The sequence below is a fragment of the Rhinoraja longicauda genome, chromosome 26 (assembly GCF_053455715.1).
Source record: "Rhinoraja longicauda isolate Sanriku21f chromosome 26, sRhiLon1.1, whole genome shotgun sequence".
Taxonomy (NCBI): domain Eukaryota; kingdom Metazoa; phylum Chordata; class Chondrichthyes; order Rajiformes; family Arhynchobatidae; genus Rhinoraja; species Rhinoraja longicauda.
In genome coordinates this window covers 24912865-24933797 of record NC_135978.1, presented here as the reverse complement: position 1 = coordinate 24933797, position 20933 = coordinate 24912865, and the positions used below count along the sequence as shown (strand labels likewise).

The window sequence follows — 20933 nt, the reverse complement described above, 5'->3', positions numbered from 1 at the left end:
TTGTAATGTAATAATTTGTCTGGTTTTGCAATCAGACCTTGGGTGGAACAGATAGACCACACAAACTTTTGTAGGCACATTCAAGCTGCGGGGGAGTGTTTGCGTTCCCCTTTGGGCCGAGGACGCGCCTCCCCGGTTGCTAAGGCAGGCCGCAAGTCATCGCGATATGACGGGAGCGTTGATGGGAGAGAGCGCGTCAGCGATTGGCCAAGAAGCCCTCGGTAACCCCGGACTCTATTTTATGATTGGTGAAGGCGGAGACTACATTGAAGTCGATTGGTCGCCTTGCCCTCCTCCCCCACCTCACGTGGGCGGGCGGGCGGGAACCCACTCCGCCGTCATCCTCGCGCCGATTGACTGTAGTCCGGGGTGACAAACGGTCGACTGTGGATTTGAAGTCGGGTTAAAACGATGGAGGCGAACGTTCCCTCCGCCAAATCCTGAACTAAGCCCCTAATTTACCCCCCCCCCCCCCAACCAGGAGATAACATGTGAGCAGGAGAGGCAGTCAAGCGATGAGAAGCCAGCGTTGAATTGAAGGTGATTTGAGAGTGGGCGGTTCGAGAGAGAAGGCGGGTTGCGGCACTGCGGACCTACTGGATCCGCCCCGGCCACCACAAGCCGCCGGCCAGGGGTCGCACTGTGTCCCCGCCGCAGGCCGCAGGCTCCATCCTTACCGTTACCGTGCCATTTTCAGCCATCGGCTGAAGCTTACTCCTCGGGGGAGGCTGCCAGCAACAATAAGCCGCAGTGACTCTGATCAGGTGCATCACTGTTGAGCTTGACCGTGCAGTGCTTGTGTTGTAGCAGCCTGTGAGTTAATTGAATGTTTGGTGGTTTTATGTTCACATGTACGATTTTTTTTCGTGATTTATTTCGACCAGATGTGACTTTGTGTGTTTGACATTTATGTATTCTTAACCACATTTTGAATCTTACGCAATTACGACAAAAACAAATAGCTAAAAATAACCAGTCAGATAATTACTCAATGTGTGTGGGCAAGAATCAGTCTGAAGAAGGGTCTCGACGCGAAACGTCACCCATTCCTTCTCTCCAGAGATGCTGCCTGTTCCGCTGTTACTCCAGCATTTTGTGTCTACCTTCCAGATAATTACTGAAAATGTCTAACTTTATTTTTTTTAGATTTCCCGCACCCATTTTGGTCCTAAATATTTCTTTTTCCAAGCACAAAATTAATATTTTGAAGGTCATCTACTTGCATTAATTTTTGAATGTTTGATTTCAATGTATACTTTAATATTGGGCATTCCTGAGGGTGTAGTTGTTGAAGTGAGATTACATTTTTGTACTATATGTTTGTAGTTTGATATTAACATTATGAAGGAAGCTAATTTAGGAAATAGGTCTTCTAAATTCATTCAATATATGTTGCTGATTTTTGTTTTGCTCTAATACATAGTCTGGAATTGAAATGAATTTCTTTGTTTGAAGTCCTGTCCAGAAGTGAATCAAATGAGTTGATCCCAAGCAACAGAAAAGTCGGGTCAGCCTTGCCTCTGGTAGGATCATACAATGTAGCAATCAAGGGAAGAAACTTGCTAAGAAACTTGAAAAGGCAAACAGGTTATTGACAATTAATGAGAGCTTTGTTGCTGCAATGCATGTCCATGGTATTGGACTTGTGATCTGACAAAATAAGTGAATTTCCCTTATTGAGAACCTGGATTCCTCAACAATCGTAACAGATATTCTATTTGAACTTTTTTAAACTAAATTGTACTTGACCTTGTCTGCGTGAATGAGAAGAGCCTCGGCTTCTCTTTCTACTACAAAGTTCAATGGTGCAGGACAGATTTTGGGATATTATAGAAGTCCAGGGCTATGGCATTAATGCAGAGTAACCCTGTGTTAAAAGATTAGCCATGATAATACTGAATTGTGGAGAAAGCAAGAGGGGCTGAATGGCCTACAGCTGCTTTCTTCCATGCATGGGAAGCTCCCTCATTTAAGATAATCTCCAAGGCTCGGTCTTCAAGTCTGGTGTTCCTCTGCAATGAACATCATTGACCGAAGAAAAATGAGCTCAATTAAAATTCTGAATATCAAGTGTTTATTCATTTAATGAACATACACAAAGCCAGAACTTGAAGATTGAGCTTTATCTCTAATATCAGTAAATGGTGGGTGTTGAATTTGATTAGGAATTCACAAATACTGCAAGAAATTTCTGCTTTGCACAATATAGTCTGTTCTGTGTGATTTCATTAAAATCTCTGCTTTGCAGCTTTTTTTAATGTAATGTTTTATGAAAATAACTCAACTTCCTGATTGAAAGCTTGTGGCGATGTAGTAACCAAGAGTGACCTCAGATAGACACACATTGCTGGAGTAACTCAGCGGGTCAGGCAGTCTTCTTCAGACTGAAAGTTGGGGGGGGTGTTTGGTGAAGAGCTGGATTTGCGAAAAGACCAGGGCTAATCAGGCCACATATGACCTCGAGTAGGGTGGTGCCTAGGAAGCCCAATCTTGGTTAGGGAAGGTGTGATCTTGAGAGGAAAACAACGTGGAGAGCTGTTTAACTGGTAAAAATGACTAGGAAGGAGGAAGGTGGCTAAGGGAGGGTGGAGGGGAGGAAGTAGTTATTCAGAATTAGATAATTTAATGGTCATACCACTGGGTTGCAAGCACCCCAGGTGAAATGAGGTACTGGTCCTCAAGTTTGTATGTGGCTTCACTCTAACAATGGAAGAGGCCCAGGACAGAAAGGTCAGTATGAAAATGGGAAAGGGGACCTGAAATGGTGCAACAGGGAGATCCCATAGGCCTGTGTAGTTCGAGCTCAAGTGTTCAGTAAAACGGTCGCAAAGTCTACTTTTGGTCTCTCCAATGTACAGGAGCCCACATCGGTAACACCAGATACAGTAGATTTCTCTCTCTGTCTCACCTGGAAGGACTGTCTGGGTCCCTAAGTGTAGTCGCGGGAGGAGGTACAAGGACAGGTGTTACAGAGGAAAGTATCTTGGGAGCTGGTGGTTTGGGTGGGAAGGCAGGAGTGAATCAAGGAATTGTTGATGGAGGGGCCTTTGCAGAAGGTGGAAAGGGGTGGAGATGGGAAGATGTGATTAGTGGTGGGATTCTGTAGGAGGTGACAGAAATGTCAACGGCTAAGGTGTTGGTGGCTGGTGGGGTGAAAGGTGAGGACCAGGGGTACTCTGTCCTTGTTGCCTCTGGAGGGAGGGGGAGTAAGAGTAGAACTACGGAACGCAGAGGAGACACGTTTAGAGGGCGCCATCTATGACAGAACAAGGAACCCATGTTCTCTGAAGAATGAGGGCATCTCGGATGTTCTAGTATGGAAGACCTCATCTTCGGAGCTGATGGGGGGGGGGGGGGGGAATTGAGAGTAGGTTAACCTCAGTTGGGCCTTCATTTTCACTGCTTCCCTGTGGAAATTTGTCTGGATTCCATCTAGTGTATATTAAAGGCAACATATTGGGGTCAGTAACTCTTGACCTACACTTTTGCATAAGAAAATAACTGCAGATGTGGTACAAATCGAAGGTATTTATCCACAAAATGCTGGAGTAACTCAGCAGGTCAGGCAGCATCTCAGGAAAGAAGGAATGGGTGACGTTTCAGGTCGAGACCCTTCTTCAGACTGATGTCGGGTGTGGAACAAAGGAAGGATATAGGTGGAGACAGGAAGATAGAGGGAGATCTGGGAAGGAGGAGGGGAAGAGAGGGACAGAGGAACTATCTAAAGTTGGAGAAGTCGATGTTCATACCACTGGGCTCGAAGCTGCCCAGGTGAAATATGAGGTGCTGTTCCTCCAATTTCCGGTGGGCCTCACTATGGCATTGGAGGAGGCCCATGACAGAAAGGTCAGACTGGGAATGGGAGGGGGAGTTGAAGTGCTCGGCCACCGGGAGATCAGTTTGGCCAACGCGGACCGAGCGCAGGTGTTGAGCGAAGCGTTCGCCGAGCCTGTGCTTGGTTTAGCCGATGTAAATAAGTTGACATCTAGAGCAGCGGATGCAATAGATGAGGTTGGAGGAGGTACAGGTGAACCTCTGTCCACCTGGAAAGACTGTTTGGGTCCTTGGATGGAGTTGAGGGGGGAGGTAAAGGGACAGGTGTTGCATCTCGTGCAGTTATCATATCATATATATACAGTCGGAAACAGGTCTTTTCGGCCCTCCAAGTCCGTGCCGCCCAGCACTCCCCGTACATTAACACTATCCTACACCCACTAGGGACAATTTTTACAGTTACCCAGCCAATTAACCTACATACCTGTACGTCTTTGGAGTGTGGGAGGAAACCGAAGATCTCGGAGAAAACCCACGCAGGTCACGGGGAGAACGTACAAACTTCTTACAGTGCAGCACCCGTAGTCAGGATCGAACCTGAGTCTCTGGCGCTGCATTCGCTGTAAAGCAGCAACTCTACCGCTGCGCTACCGTGCCGCCCAGTTGCAGGGGAAAGTGCCCGGGGATGGGGTGGTTTGGGTAGGAAGGGACGAGTGGACCAGGGAGTTATGGCGGGGACGGTCTCTGCGGAACGCAGAGAGGGGAGGGGATGGGAAGATATGGCCAGTGGTGGGGTCCCGTTGTAGGTGACGGAAATGTTGGCGGATAATTTGTTGGATCCGCTGGCTGGCGGGGTGGAAGGTGAGAACGAGGGGGATTCTGTCCTTGTTGCGAGTGGGGGGAGGGGGAGCAAGAGCGGAGCTGCGGGATGTAGAAGAGACCCTAGTGAGAGCCTCATCTGTAATGGAAGAGGGGAAGCCCCGTTTCCTGAAGAATGAGGACATCTCTGATGCCCTAGTGTGAAACACCTCATCCCGGGCATAGACGGAGGAATTGGGAGTAGGGGATAGACTTTTTGCAGGGGACCGGGTGGGAAGAAGTGTAGTCCAGATAGCTGTGCGAGTCAGTGGGTTTATAGTAGATGTCCGTCACTAGTCTGTCTCCTGTGATGGAGATGGTGAGGTCCAGAAACGGGAGGGAGATGTTGGAGAGAGTCCAGGTATATTTAAGGGCAGGATGGAAATTGGAAGTGAAGTATATGAAGTCAGTGAGTTCTGCATGGGTACAAGAGGTAGCACCAATGCAGTCGTCGATGTAGGGGCGGTAGAGTTTGGGGATGGGACCGATGTACGCCCGGAACAGGGATTGTTCGACGTACCCGACCAAGAGGCAGGCATAGCTAGCCCATGCGAGTGCCCATTCCTCCTCTGGTTTGGAGGAAGTGAGAGGAGTCAAAGGAAAAGTTGTTAAGCTTAAGAACCAGCTCTGCTAGGCGGAGGAGAGTGTTAGTGGATGGGGATTGGCTGGTTCTACGGTCGAGGAAGAAACGGAGGGCTTTGAGACCATCCTTGTGGGGGATGGAAGTGTAGAGTGACTGGACATCCATGGTAAAGATGAGGGAGTGGGAGCCTGGGAACCGGAAGTTATCGAGGAGATGGAGAGCGTGTGAGGTGTCTTGGACGTAGATGGGGAGGGATTTAACCGGAGGGATAGGATGGAGTCGAGGTAGGTGGAAATATGTTTGGTGGGACATGAGCAGGCAGAGACTATGGGTCTGCCGGGACAGTTCTGTTTATGGATTTTGGGTAAGAGGTAGAATCGGGCCGTGCGGGGCTGGGGAACTATAAGTTTGGAGGCATTGGAGGGTAGATCGCCGGAAATGGTGAGGTCCGTGATGGTGCTAATGATAAAGGTCTGGTGTTTGTCGGTGGGGTCATGGTCCAGGGATAAGTAGGAAGAGGTGCCTGAGAGTTGTCGTCTGGCCTCGGTCCGGTAGAGGTCAGCACGCCAGACTACCACAGCACCTGCCTTGTCAGCGGGTTTGATGATACTTTTGCATAGATCATCGTGCTGCCAGTAATCAAACTCCTAGCTATTTGATCTATGGGACACTGATTTCAGCATTTGATCTGGTCCTGATGTGATCAGTCACTAAGCTCCAGTTTCTTCCCTCGTCCTTGTTTGCTTCAAAGTGATTCCAGCATTATTTTGTATTTGACTAAAGATTATTTTTCACATTGGATAGTAATTTTGCATGGATGTTTATTGCAATGTCAGAGTAATAGTTGAAATCCACTGTTGTATAAATACACATGCAAACTGTGAGGGGCAACTTAAATCTATATACTAAGACTTTTGTTTGTTTGTTCTTGAACTACAGCCAAAACGATACATGATAGCACGACAATTTTAGGCCCACCTTACTCACCTTGTCCCTTTGGTGCTAATGGAAGAAGTTTCATTGAAATCGGTGTTATCTTTTTAAAGTTATTCACATTTTAAAGTTTAAATTTATCTCCTAGAGAGGGGGTGGAGGGAGGTGGAGGGGGGAGGAGGATAAGGGGGGGTTGGAGAGGGAAGGAGTGGGGACGAGGTGGGGAGGGGGGAGGGGGGAGGAGAGGGTGCTGCACCAATGAAGGAGAGATTTGGACCCAACTTGGTCTAGAATGTTATACATTTATTTACCTACTTTCTATCTTGGGGGTGATAATGCTGGCAGTTTATCCGCAACAATGATACAATGCATCCCTTTATATTGATGTTGCACTATTAGCAAAATGGGGCAATAGTGCAACATTAAGTACGTCAAAGTTTGTTGCATTTTCTCTTGCACACAGACAATCTTTAGAAAATCTGACCTCTAATTAAATTTCAATGAAACTTGATGAATACGTATAACATATAAATCCGTTTGTTTCTAGACATCTGCTTTTGGACAAAATGAATGGAATTTAAAAAAAAATAATAGTACTGTGTCAGCTGGTTAATTGTCATACCAGTCTGAGAGTTATTATTTTCTAAAAAAACATATATGAAGTTGTTTCTGGATTTCCTGACAAGTTTTTACAACGGAGTATAATATGCAGTAACCCGCATCAAGCCCTAACTGCCATATTTCCTTTTAAAGGGAAACCGAAGGTTTTAAGGAATCTTTTGGATTATACTTTTTGAATTAACAATTCTTAAGGATGATTCTTGTATTTCATTAGCATCAAAACAGGGTTGTAGAATTAATTTATGATAATAATGCAAATTAAACTGGATTTCCATTTTCTGAGTAATTGGAAAAAGAATTGTCTATCCAGACAATTCTGGAAAAAGAATTGTTAATTCTCACATACGCCCTGCTCCCACTAGTATGATTTCGCAAATCATCTATGTAGTCTGGTTGATAACAGATTGACCATTTATGAGTAAGAAAGAACTGGTTTAAATCGAAGGTAGACACAAAATGCTGGAGTATTTTACTCCAGCATTTTATGTCTACCTTTAACCATTTAACCATTTATGATTTGCTTTTAATAGAGGTGTCTTACTTGAGCATCAGAGCTGTCTATAGATTTTAGAGTCCATTTTTATAAACTACCACATTTAGAATTTATTTGCACCTTACAGAATTCCTGTTTGCAGCCTTTGAAATGGTGCAAAGAAATGACTTCCTATAAAATGGCTCCCACTTGCATGTTAATTTTTTGTGGGGGGCAATGGGGGAAAAGATTGTGCTACTTCTCAGTTGTACTTTGCCATCTACATAGTACGCTAGTTCAGCAATATAAATATCTCCAAACCACCAGTTCTTGAATTACTTATGTAATTTTTTCCTTAGGTTTGCTTTGGAGACTGGATCTTCTCATTACTACCCCTCCTCCAACCTTATCTCTTTCTTTAGTCTTTTTCTTACTAAAATTATTTGTACTGTTGCAGCAACTATTTGCAATTTATCAGAATAGTATATCATGACTGAAAATTGTAAGTTCACACTGGTTTTAAATAAATGACCAGTGCGCAAAAGTCAATGGGAGTATTGTATATTGTTACTTAAAATGTAGAACTTTACAGTAGCCAACATTAAATGGCTGTGTGCTTTGTCAGAAAATTGAACGAGAATGGAATACTCAAATGTTTAAGATCTTTATTTTGGTCAGTGTGGCTATTTTTGGCTATCCTGATTGTGAAAATTTTGTTAAAATGTATTCTTTAATTTACAGATGTATACTGCACAATTTCAAATTTAAATCCTCAATTTTTTTTAAATCGGAGGTATTGCTGTTCTCCCAGTGTTGTTATTATTTGCTCTCTGGAAATGGGTTCAGGGTGCAAATGGGAAAGAGCAATACTCAGCCTGACATAAAACAATGATTTAAGCCCGCCTGGAAGATCGTAGCTCTCATTCTGAGTTTTGCCTGACAGTCATTTATCATCAGTCTGAAGAAGGGTCTCGACCGGAAAAGTCACCCATTCCTGCTCTCCCGAGATGCTGCCTGACCTGCTGAGTTACTCCAGCATTTTGTGAATAAATCGATTTGTACCAGCATCTGCAGTTATTTTCTTATAGTCATTTATAAGTTAGTTGTCTGTTGGGTCTTGGGAAAACTGACTTTGTCCCTTTTTCAGTTGTCTAGGAGCAACAGATTTCGTCTTTGGGATAAGATCGGCAGTGCGCAGCACAGAAGAAAAATGGATGAACAAAGTGTTGAAGTATGGATTATACTTTACAATTTTTGTTTAGTAATGTAAAGTTGCTGATTGACATGGCTTCAGAGCTTGTGATCATTGACATGAAACAATAAGAGTCTCTCTCCTTGGACATTGCTTGATCTGCTAAATATTTTTCAGTATTTTCTGCTTGGGTTTACTTTTATGTTGTGCTTTCTAGCAGCTATTCATCCCTTTTTAAACTGGAGAATAGAATGCAATAATTATTGTGTTGTAGAACTGCTTAATTGGCTTTCAGTATGTGAGGAAAGTGCCTCCCACCCCCTATCCAAAACTCCCTGACCCTTGAGACCCTCGAGGTCAGTTTTACTGCAAAAACTTTTCCAGCATTTCGAGATTTTTTTAACTTGGCAATGACGTTGTTCTTGAATTTCTCAAGGGCAATGTCATTGGCAAAGGCCACATGTTACAATTAAAAATGTATTTAAATAAAAACTACATGCATCACTATCAGTGAACTTAACAAATAGCTCAAAGTATTATATGAGGCCAAGCTGGGCACCCTGCTTAAACCCCTGTCATTCTTTGATTGGCACTAAATCTACGGTATACGTTTTGAATATTGGTTAATGTAGACATTAAGTGGAATTTTTTATCTTAATGAACAACAAAGCTAGCTGGAGAGATGCAAAGTTATCGATTTTGGTTTAATTCTTGGTCATTGCTCTATTGACTGATCCAAGAGATACGGCGATTGAAGTGCTGAAATTGGCTTTGCTTTTAATACGGAACTAACTGCATCTGCCACATTTTTAATTTTCATTATTTTCGAGCATAGCTTGTAATTACATATTTGTAGATGAAATGCAAGCTGTTTTCAGTTTGATGCTGACGGCCTTAAATTAGTGATAAAACCAAGTTGTACATTGGGGTACAGGAATGCTGCTGTAAGAACAAATCCTCGGGTGAATAGTTTTGTGTATGAGCGACTTGTTTAAAACATTTATGCTGATCTCTGGCCTTAGATTAGGAAATTTTTGTGGTCAAGTCATATTATGGTATCTTTTCATACGGATGTATATTCTGATTTCGAGATTTTTTTTCCCCCAAAAAAACTTTATTCATAATTTTAAAAATATACAAACCAAAAACCATGCAAGAAATACTTCATACATTCTTAATGTCTGTACATTCATTAGTGTCATATCCATTATGTTCACCCCTGACTTTACCGAAAGACTTGTCACTTATGTGGACTCTTGGGGTGATATCTCATCCCTTGTTTGAGGGGTGTTCCCACTGGACTCAGCCTCTCAATGACCAGCAGCAGGAGGACCTTAGACTTTGGTCCTCCACCACCGAGCTCTCGCATTGGCCTCCAAGTTTCAATGTGACCCTCGGCGCATACTCTTGAAGTCTGAAATGGGCCAGTCAGCAACATTCCCATGTGGCCATCTGGCTGTGCTGGAAGACCAATAAGTTTTGGGCAAACCAAAGGGCGTCTTTCACCGAATTGATGATCTTTTAGCAGCAATTTATGTGCATTGCAAGTGTGTCCCTGTTACTCAGCTGCTCGGGATGAGCATGACCACAATCCTTGCATCCTCCTGATCATCTTCAGAAATCTGCAGCACGAAAAAAATCAGTTGAAGCCATACTTGGTTGATGTAAGGAAAACAAAGTGGCACTGGTGCTGGGTCTGAATGTAATGCGTGGTTGTGTCAGATTGTTGGTCTGATTTGATACATGATGTTGCATTTCAATTTTTCTGAATTTGCAAGGTCCAAACATCATTAGCCTATTTACAGTCTCAATAAGTAGAGAAGCTATTATGTCAGATTACATTGGTGCCTTATCCAAAGAAATGTGTGCTGTGCTAGAAAGTAAGGTTTTTAAAAGGCACGAATTGGACATCCAGCTCAACAAAATATGAAACAGCTTTGGTGATGTTGCTGATTCTCGTAGCTTGGAGGTATTAAGCAACTGCAAGTCATTCAGGCGTATTAAAAGTTTGCTGTGTATGCAGAAACTGACCTGATTGTTTAAACCAAATAGTCAAATATTAGAATGTTTCCAGCCATTGTAGGGCAACAGTTCAAATATTCAATCAGAGGACATCTAAAAACAAAAGACTGTAAGCCCTCATTTTTACAGACCTCTTCATAATTTTTTGTTATAGCATACTGATCTACCGACCTTCACTGCTAGACTGGGTTGTCGATGCAGGCCCTTACTGCCTCGCACCTGCCATCGCACCCACCCTGACCAGTCCCACCACCATAGCCAGTCCCAGGCCGGATCTCCTGCCACTGCTGCAGTCTCCACATCCGCTGCTAGCATCATCACCGCTGCCCCTACCACTGCAGTCGGAACCACCCTGACCGGTCCCAGGCCAGACTTGCCGCTGCAGTCGCCACCGCTGCCCCTTACTTGCACTCCGGCTACCTGCAGGCCACAACCATTAACTGCGCAGATCCTTGCACATCTCTCCCTGCTATTATCAGACCTGGATTCCAGGTCCAGTTCTAGACCGAGAGTCTAACGAAGGGTCTGGACCCGAGACATCACCTATCCATGTCTCCAGAGATGCTGCCTGAGCTACTCTAGCACTTTGTGTCCTTTTTGTGTATTAACCAGCAACTGTAGTTGTTTGCTTATACTATTAATACAATGATAATCCCTTACTCAGTTATAGTGGACAATCAGCAATAACAGACACCACCTCTTCCCTCCCCCCCCCCCCCCCCCCCATGGTCCGTTACGATGCAGATTTACTGCAGTTTGGATTTATTGATCACTTGGAATTTATTTTGTTCAATCCACTTTTATAACTTTTCCTTGTTTGTGTTGCCTCATGAAAACTTTCTGCTTCTAATCCATTTAATTCTACATCTAGCAGATGTTATGTTTATTTGCTGAGCATCCTTTTTTGTGTAAAAATGTTGTCTTGATGTACCCAAATTACTAAAGCAATTTTAGAAAAGATTTCTTGCTGGATGTTTTGATGTATCAAAGAACTGATGCATGTTTTGCAAACCAGTTAAATATTGCTTCGCCTGTACTTTTCCAGAGCATTGCGGAGGTGTTCAGATGCTTTATTTGTATGGAGAAATTACGTGATGCCCGGCTCTGTCCACACTGTTCAAAACTTTGTTGCTTCAGTTGCATAAGGGTAAGATGATCTATGTTTTGAGCTTAAGGTTGTCTGATGTGCATGCAAGTTTTCAACAAAAATGTTCTGTAAAACTCTGCTTAATTCAATCATGGTCCACTACCCCCACCTTTCGTCCTCAGACTGTACAGTTTCACAAGGATAATTTCAGAGTAGCAGTCTTAAAATGAAAGCTTGTTTGACCAATATATTGAAAATCTTTGACATATGATGTGCTGGTGTACTTGTTACCGGAAGGAATTTGATAAGTGTTCTTGAAAATATATATTTTTTAAATAATTTAAAAGAAAAAGGTTATTCTTTAAAAAAAATATAGCGCACAATATTGGAGGTAACTTATTGGCATGAATAGATGATTGATTGACCAATGGAAAATAGAGAATAGGCATAAAAGTGTTGGCAACATGTAAAAGTGTGCTGATGGAATCGGTGCTGGGACATCAACTTTTATAATTTATATAATTGATTAATGTGCCAAAGTTGTCATTGCTAAATTTATTGATGATACTAACAAGAAAAGCAAGTTATGGAGAGGACATGGGGCTACAAAGGGATAAAGATTGAGTGTATAAAGATCTAACAAATGGTTAATGACGATATACGAAATTGTCCCTTTTGGTGGATAAAAATACGATACGATACGATAAAACTTTTTTAAAAAAGAGGTGGGGCCTTGCGTTTGGTGAGCGTGAGGTGGGAGGGGAAGACAATGGTGACCCGGCTTGGGGGGATCGCCTTCTGAAAAGAAGGAAGTACATTATCGAAGTGATACAAGATGGCAGAGTTGGGCTCAGAGGGATATGCAAAAGGATGAAATGCAAGTACATTGTTTATTGATACAAAGGAAAATTATTATGCTTCAGTTATTTGGGGCACTGGTTAGGCTGCATCTCAAACGATGTACATTTTTGATCTTATTTGAGAAAGGGGGTTAATGCTTTGAAAGCAATTCAAAGATTGTTTATTAAACTAATACCGGAAATGATCAGGTTGTCTTATAAGAACAAACAAGCTGCTGAAGAGATGAGTGGTAATTTGATGTATTTAGTATTCCGAGGAGTCATAAAGAGAATGTTTTCAGTTGTGGAAGAATCTAGAACTAGGGTTAGCTGCTTATAAATAAGAGGTTGCCCATATAAGAAGGAGATGAGGAAAATAAATTGTGGTGGGGGCCACCAAATTGTGGTGTGGTGACATTTTAATCCAGTTAGTTTGATTACTCTGCTTTATGTAACCAAATAAACACCCTTTTTTATCGTGCAAATGTGTTTGTGGAATTTTGAATAATACAGTTGACAATTGAAGCTGTTATTGGGAGGAAAGGCAGCAATGGTGCTGGAAATTCTTCAGTGTCCGTGTAATGTTGATATTCCATGTACTCTCTGTAGTCAGTGTGACAATGAAATGAAACAATGGAAGAATTCTATGAATTCCGACTGTGTGGGAATGAACCAGAAGGATTAAATCTTTCTGTGACCAATATCTTTTTTGAATAGAACCCATCCTGAATGCTTCAGCTGACTATTTAAAAAATATTGCGTTTGTGCTGGCTATGCTTTAATCATTGCTGAACAAAACCATCTGAGGTGCTGGGTAACTGTGCAATGGTGCTTGCATGTATACCTTATCTAAGGAGATACCTACTTGTTCAGCACAAGAGCAAGTTGAACATGGCACATGCAGAGTGTGCAGAAATGTGCTTTTAAAAAAATAAACTGAGTTATGTTAAATGATTCTGCCCACATTCCCTTTCTTTATATATAACACGTACACTGTACTGGTTGAACTCTCTGAGGGTATCAATCAAAATTTGGTGCTAGATCAATTACCAGTTGAAAAGATCTGTTTTCAGGGTTCACCTGATACTCAAAGATTCAGTAATCATCACCTTTACCCCTTTTTTTCAGCATCAGCTTTAAATATTTGGAGTTGCATTATTGAGTTGTCACATTTGTGATCCAAAGATTTCTTGACATACAGTAAAGTCCTTGAACCAAACGAATTTTAATTTTTATTTTTGTAAAAAGACCACTGCAGCTCAAATACTATTGTTAAAGCCTGGTTTCTTTTTAAATGTTGCTTCTTTATCTCCACAGCGTTGGTTAACAGAACAGAGAGCCCAGTGCCCGCACTGCAGGTAAGAGCACATCAAAGACGAACCTTGATGGGATTTGTGCAAAGCTGGAAATATTTTAACCTAATCTGCGCAATGCTGCTTTATGTGAACCTATCTAGTTCTAATCCAAAATCAGTGGAGTGTTGGCTAACTGTGCATGGGTAACATGCAGTGTACCTTGGTGTACCACTATGCCTTGGTACACGTGACAATAAACTAAACTGAACTAACTGTACACTTTCCCCTATTTGTTAGTTTGTTTTTAATTTACATGTACTGAACTTTTTGTTTATTATGGGGTTGTACAGAGTACTACGTTTACATTTTGTTGTGATGCTGCAAGTAAGAATTTCATTGTTCCATTTTGGGACATGCATTCGACTTCCCAAAGCACAACTAATCTGCAGCAAATGGATAGAGTGGATGCGGAGAGGATGTTTACACTAGTGGGATAGTCTAGGACCAGAGGTTATAGCCTTAGAATTAAAGGACATACCTTTAGAAAGGAGATGAGAATGAATTTCTTTAGCCAGAGGGCGGTGAATCTGTGGCATTCATTGCCACAGATGGCTGTGGAGGCCAAGTCAATGGATATTTTTAAGGAGGAGATTGACAGATTCTTGATTAGTACGGGTGTCAGGGGTTATGGGGTGAAGGCAGGGGAATAGGGTTGAGAGTTAAGATAGATCAGCCATGATTAAATGGCGGAGTGGACTTGAAGAGCCGAATGGCCTAATTCTGCTCCTAGAATTTTAGCTTTATGAACATTTGTTGTCTGAGTAACTTCAAGTTTAATAAATTTCCTTTACTATTGAAGTTACAAATATTTTTCCTTTGACTGTAATAAAATCAAAAAATAATATAAGCTCGGGTCAGGCAGCTGTGAGAGGGCAGGGGGGTCTGTCATAATATCTCAGTGCTGGTGTTTTTTTTGTCAAAGATGACACCATAGTGTGTCAATACCTGGAATTGTTTGTGAACGGCTTTAATACTTGAACTTACTTTTGTCCACGACTCTTGAATTTGAATGCAATTTAGGCACATCGAGTTACTCCATATTCAAATTCAACTCAAGGTTAACTTTGAGTCTGGTTTTCTGTTTTTGATACTTAAAATACAATATCCTTTTCATCTGGGTGACTAGCTGTAAATTGAGTATTTTGCATAGTGCTCTGGTTCAGACTGTATATGTTATATTGAATTGTGGTCCTCTTATTCTTTTAACGTTTCACTGATGCTCGACATAAGGTTGTAGCACAGATCTTTTGTAACAGCACTCAAAATTTGGATTTTGCAAGTCACAAATTTCTTGCCTCAATGTTGACTTTATTCTCTGATAATGAATCTTCAGTTTTTTATCTTGTAGTAACTTGATTAGTAATTTGGTGTCTCTTGTCTTTTACTCTCTCACAGGCTTTTTGCTCTTTCCCCACCACCCTTGCTGCATTTTTTTTCTTGCCTTTATTTCACTTCTGATGGTTGTAATCTGATCTGCAATTATTTCCTGGTTTTATTTGCAGACTTGTTTTGCTAGCTGTTGAAATAATTGTCTAAATGGGGCTGGGGTTTGGAGCTGCACTGGAAGAGGTTCCTGTTTTGTCCTGTAGTGCTTTCCTGAGGATGCTTGGAGCTGACAGGAAAACCTTTTGACCCTGCTATGTACATCAGTTTGGTGAAATATCTATCATAGTCCTTCTATAATGTCTCTATGTAAATTAGATTTCATTTACAATGGTTACATAGAACAGTGCTGCACAGGAACAAGTCCTGTGGCCAAGATTTCTCTGCCGAACATGATGCTAAGTTAAACTCATCTCTTTTGCCTGTACATGAACCATATGCAAATACATACTCTTAGAGACCCATGTGACCTTGATCTCAAAATGCCTTTTCACATAACCCACACTGATCTCACTATCCTCAATGTCCTTGTTGAATGCCAGTGCAAAATATTTATTTGGTACCTCGCCTACATGTTCTGACTCCAAGTATAAATTTCTTTATTTTTCCTGCCCTCCGCTGAGTTACCCTCTTATTTTTAATATATGTATGAAATGCCTTTGTATGCTCTGTAACTTGACCCGCCAATGATATTTCATGACCCCTTCTGGTCTTCTGCCTGCTTGAGTTCCTGTTTTTTTTCTATTCCTCAAAGTCCCTGGCTGGTTTCATTTTCCTACACTTTGCATATACTTCCTTTGTGTTTTTGGCCAAATTAACATCCTTTGATCATCCAAGGTTCTCTTGTCTTGCCATCCTTTTCCCCGCTCCTTCCTGGATGGAACATGCTAGTGCTAAACTCTGAACAACTCCCACATGACAAATGCGGACTTGCCTGATAACAGCTGCTCCCAATTTAAACTCCTAGCTCCTGCCGAATACATTAATGTTACTTATGTTTCTGTGCCTGACTTTGTAGGGCACCTCTTCAGCTGCGGGAGCTTGTGAACTGTCGTTGGGCAGAGGAAGTTACACAACAACTGGACACACTTCAGCAATCTAATCTCAATAAACATGAGGAAAATGATAAAGACAAGTAAGTGTTGCACTCTTGTATTTGGATCTTAGATCTAGTACGATAGACAATGAAAATAATTGAAATCTTTTCGTTTTGAGGGTTTTTGTTTGCTATTAAAGCAAATGTAGAAGTACTTGCTGCAGTGGAACTCTTAGTTGACTTGATCTACATGTATTAACCAACCATCCCCCCCACCAGACATCGCCTCAGCCTCCACCTGCTCGCCTGCCTTCATCCAACCACAGCCCCCACACTTGCCGTGTGTTCACCATCCCCCTGACCTCCCCCTTTCAGATACCAAATGGTCTGTCCTCAGCAGAGGCCTCACCTTTGTTCCGCTCTGCCCCCACCTCAATGAGTTCCGGGTCCGCCACGATGTGGAGCTCGACTTCCTCTGCCTTTGGGCCTTTTTCCATGGGAAGGAGTCCTCACGACCCAGTGATGACCCCTTCTCTCGTCTCCAGCGGAACCCCTCCTCTTGGACTCCCCCAGTTGGTCATCTACCTTCAATAGACCTTTTAATTTCCAACTGCTGGCGGGACATGAACCGCCTCAAATTTTCCACTCCCCTTACTTACTCTAACCTCTCCCCTTCTGAACGTACAGCCCTCCACGCACTCTGCTGCAAGCCCGACTTAGTTATCAAACCCGCCGACAAGGGAGGTGCCGTGGTAGTCTGGCGCGCTGATTTCTACCGGACTGAGGCCAGACGACAACTCTCAGACACCACCTCCTACTTATCCTTGGACCATAACCCCACAGACGAGCACCAGGCCTTAATCTCCAGCACCATAAATTATCTCATCTCTTCCAGCTCTCTGCCTCCTAAAGCCCCCAACCTTATCGTCCCCCACGGCCCGTTTTTACCTCCTCCCCAAAATCCACAAACAGAACTGTCCTGGCAGACCCATTGTTTTTGCCAGTTCATGTTCCACCGAATTAATTTCCACCTACCTCGACTCCATCCTATCCTCTCAGGTCCAATCCCTCCCTACCTATGTCCAAGACACCTCAAATGCTCTCCATCTCCTCAATAACTTATGTTTTCCAGGCACCCACTCCCTCATCTTTACTCTGGATGTCCAGTCACTCTATACCTCCATCCCCCACCAGGAGGGTCTCAAAGCCCTCCGTTTCTACCTCATCCGCAGAACCAGCCAATTTCCATCTACCAATACTGTCCTCCGCCTAGCAGAGCTGGTCCTTGCCCTCAACAACGTCTCCTTTGACTCCTCCCACTTCCTCCAAATCCAAAGCATAGCTATGGGCACTCGCATGGCTATGGGCCCTCTTTGTAGGGTACGTCAAACAATCCCTGTTCCAGGGGTAGACTGGTCCTATCCCCGAACTCTACCTCCGCTATATTGACGACTGCATTGGTGCTACCTCTTGTACCCATGCAGAACTCACTGACCATCAATTTTGCCACTAATTTCCATCCTGCTCTTAAATATACTTGGACCATCTCCGACATCTCCCTAACGTTTCTGAATCTCACCCTCCAACACAGGAGACAGACTAGTGACCGACATCTACTACAGTGTAAGAAAATAACTGCAGACGCTGGTACGAATTGAAGGTATTCACAAAATGCTGGAGTAACTCAGTAGGTCAGGCAGCATCTCAGGAGAGAAGGAATGGGTGATGTTTCGGGTCGGGCCCAGGATTTTGATGCATCGGAGATGTCCTCAATCTTTAGGAAATGGGGGTTCCTCTCTTCCATTATAGATGAGGCTCTCATTAGGGTCTCCTCAATATCCCGCAGCTCTGCTCTTGCTCCCCCACCCCCATTTGTAACAAGGATAGAGATCCCCTTGTCCTCACCTTCCACCCCATCAGCCGTCGCATACAACAAATTATTCTCCAACATTTCCGCCACCTCCAACGGGATCCCACTACTGGCCACATCTTCCCATCTCCATCCCTTTCTGCTTTCCGCAGAGACCGTTCACTCTGAAACTCCCTGGTTCACTCGTCCCTTCCCACCCAAACCACCCCCTCCCCAGGTACTTTCCCCTGCAACCGCAGGAGATGCAACACCTGTCCCTTTACTTCCCCCCTCGACTCCATCCAAGGAGCCAAACAATCTTTCCAGGTGTGGCAGAGGTTCACCTGCATCTCCTCCAACCTCATCTATTGTATCCGTTGTTCCAGATGTTAACTTCTCTACATCAGCGAGACCAAGCTCAGACTCGGCGATCGTTTCGCTCAACACCTCCACTAAGTCTGTCTCAACCAACCTGATGATCTGGTGGCTCAGCACTTCAACTCCCCCTCCCATTCCCAATCTGACCTTTCTGTCCTGGGTCTCCTCCATTGTCAAAGTGAGGCCCAGTGCAAATTGGAGGAACAGCACCTCATATTTTGCTTGGGTAGTTTACAACCCAGCGGTAGGAACATTGACTTTCCTAACTTCAGATAGCCCCAGCTTTCCCTCTCTATCCCTTCCCCCTTCCCAGTTCTCCCACTAGTCTTCCTGTCTCCTACTACATCCTATCTTTGTCCCGCCCCAACCCCTGACATCAGTCTGAAGAAGGGTCTCGACCCAAAACGTCACCCATTCTCTCCAGAGTTGCTGCCTGACCCGCTGAGTTACTCCAGCATTTTGTGTCAACCTTGTATTAAATAGTTAATGACTGCAACACTTTAGCTTGTTAGCATCATTAATTCTTGTGACTAGTAAATTCGGAGGTAACTTTGACAGCAAATGTGTGGCTATTAAATATAGAGACACAAGGAACTGCAGATACTGGAGTCTCGAGCAAGACACAGTGTGGAGGAATTCGGCAGGTCATCTGTGGAAGGAAAGGGCAGGTGATGTTTCGGTTCGGAACCTTTCTTCAAACATCTGAGTCTGAAGAATGGATCTGACCTAAAATGTCACCTGGTTATGGTTTGCTATCAAATGTATTTCCTTTATGATAGACATTATTTGTCATAAACTCCAAAAAGCACACTCTGAGTCTGTTTATTTTTAATCTATCAGTTCATCTGTAATTTACTATTTCATGCTTTCCACACATTCACGACTCTGCTCTCTTGTTCATTTCATCCCTCCGTAAAGCTATTTGACAGCCGATTATCAAGGTAATTTCAATGTTAACACCCTATGCTTGTCCAGAAAAACACACTAGAACACTTAATGTTTAGCAAGGTGGAATGGCAATGAACCATAGATTGGAGCCCAATCTGTGCAGAGATCTAATTAGGATATGAATGCCTCTAGACCTCTTGCTTCCTTTCTTAAGAATTAGTTCACTACCCTGGTATGTCTTGCAGGAACTCTGACTGAAACTACAAATTGAACTAATTGTGGGTAGCTTTAAATGTCAGGTTAGTGTCATTCAGGCACTGAGTGGATTAATGCTTCTTTCATTTGGTGTTTTGCAGATAAGAGGCTTACTTGCTTAATCCATTTATACTAACGGAACTTTTATTTGAAGGAATTTGACTCTGAACTTGAGGTGTTAAGTTATTGTACATTCTTAAGAATAAACTTTTAATGTTTCAACACTTTATTTCAGATGTGACAGTCATCATGAGAAACTGAGTGTATTTTGTTGGACTTGCAAGAAATGCATCTGCCACCAGTGTGCGCTTTGGGGGGGAATGGTAGGTACAATAGAAATTAAATAATTCTAAATTCACTCGGTCTAAAAATATTTAATGGTGGTTGCTGTTGCAGTGTTAAACCATTGTTCTAACTTCTGATGGCTTTGTCAAATACCTCAAGAAAATTATGTTCTTTGATTAGTTTCAATATCATTATGGAGAAGGTCAAATCTGGACCAAGGGTTGAGATTTTGGATTGGAGAAAGGCTAATTTTGAGGAGATGAGAAAGGATTTAAAAGGAGTGAAATGGAAATTGTTGTTTTATGAAAAGGATATAATAGAGAAATGGAGGATATTTAAAGGTGAAATTTTGAGAGTACAGAGTCTTTATGTCCCTGTTCGGTGGAAAGGAAAGAATAATAATTTGAAAGAGCCGTGGTTTTCCAGGGAAATTGGACACTTGGTTCGGAAAAAGAGGGAGATATACAATAAATATAAGCGGCAGGGAGTAAATGAGGTTCTTGAGGAATATAAAGAATGTAAAAGGAATCTTAAAAAGGAAATTAGAAAAGCGAAAAAAAGATATGAGGCTGCTTTGGCAAGTAATGTAAAAGTAACCCCAAGGGGTTCTACAGATATGTCAATAGCAAAAGGATAGTGAGGGATAAAATTGGTCCATTAGAGAGTCAGAGTGGACAGCTATGTGCTGAGCCGGAAGAAATGGGGGAGATATTAAACAATTTCTTTTCTTCGGTATTTACCGAGGAGAAGGATATTGAATTATGTGAGGTAAGCGAAACAAGTAGAGTAGTGATGGAAATTAGGATGATTAAAGAAGAGGAGGTACGGACACTTTTGAAGAATATAAAAGTGGATAAGTCTCCAGGTCCTGATAGGATATTCCCTAGGACATTGAGGGAAGTTAGTGCAGAAATAGCAGGGGCTATGACGGAAATATTTCAAACGTCATTAGAAACAGGGATGGTGCCGGAAGATTGGCGCATTGCGCATGTTGTGCCTTTGTTTAAAAAAGGTTCTAAAAGTAAACCTAGCAATTATAGACCTATTAGTTTGACGTCTGTGGTGGGAAAATTAATGGAAAAGATACTTAGGGACAATATATATAATTATTTGGATAATCAAG

The 20933-nt window shown here is 42.7% G+C and overlaps 1 protein-coding gene across 12 annotated transcripts in view; it reads left to right on the top strand.

The window, feature by feature from the left end:
• The first annotated feature begins 347 nt into the window (after positions 1-347).
• Positions 348-20933, top strand: part of trim37 (tripartite motif containing 37) — an 88251-nt gene continuing 67665 nt past the window's right edge. For 11 of the 12 annotated variants that reach the window (XR_013548956.1, XM_078422669.1, XM_078422673.1 and 8 more), the window contains exons 1-6: positions 348-540; positions 8389-8472; positions 11501-11602; positions 13699-13739; positions 16138-16254; positions 19761-19848. Coding sequence is in view for 11 of the 12 variants with exons in the window: in XM_078422669.1 (XP_078278795.1) it covers positions 8452-8472; positions 11501-11602; positions 13699-13739; positions 16138-16254; positions 19761-19848 (369 nt within the window). In the remaining variant the exon portion in view is untranslated. The remainder of the gene's footprint in view (positions 541-8388; positions 8473-11500; positions 11603-13698; positions 13740-16137; positions 16255-19760; positions 19849-20933) is intronic. The other variant, XM_078422666.1, reaches the window with a different exon arrangement.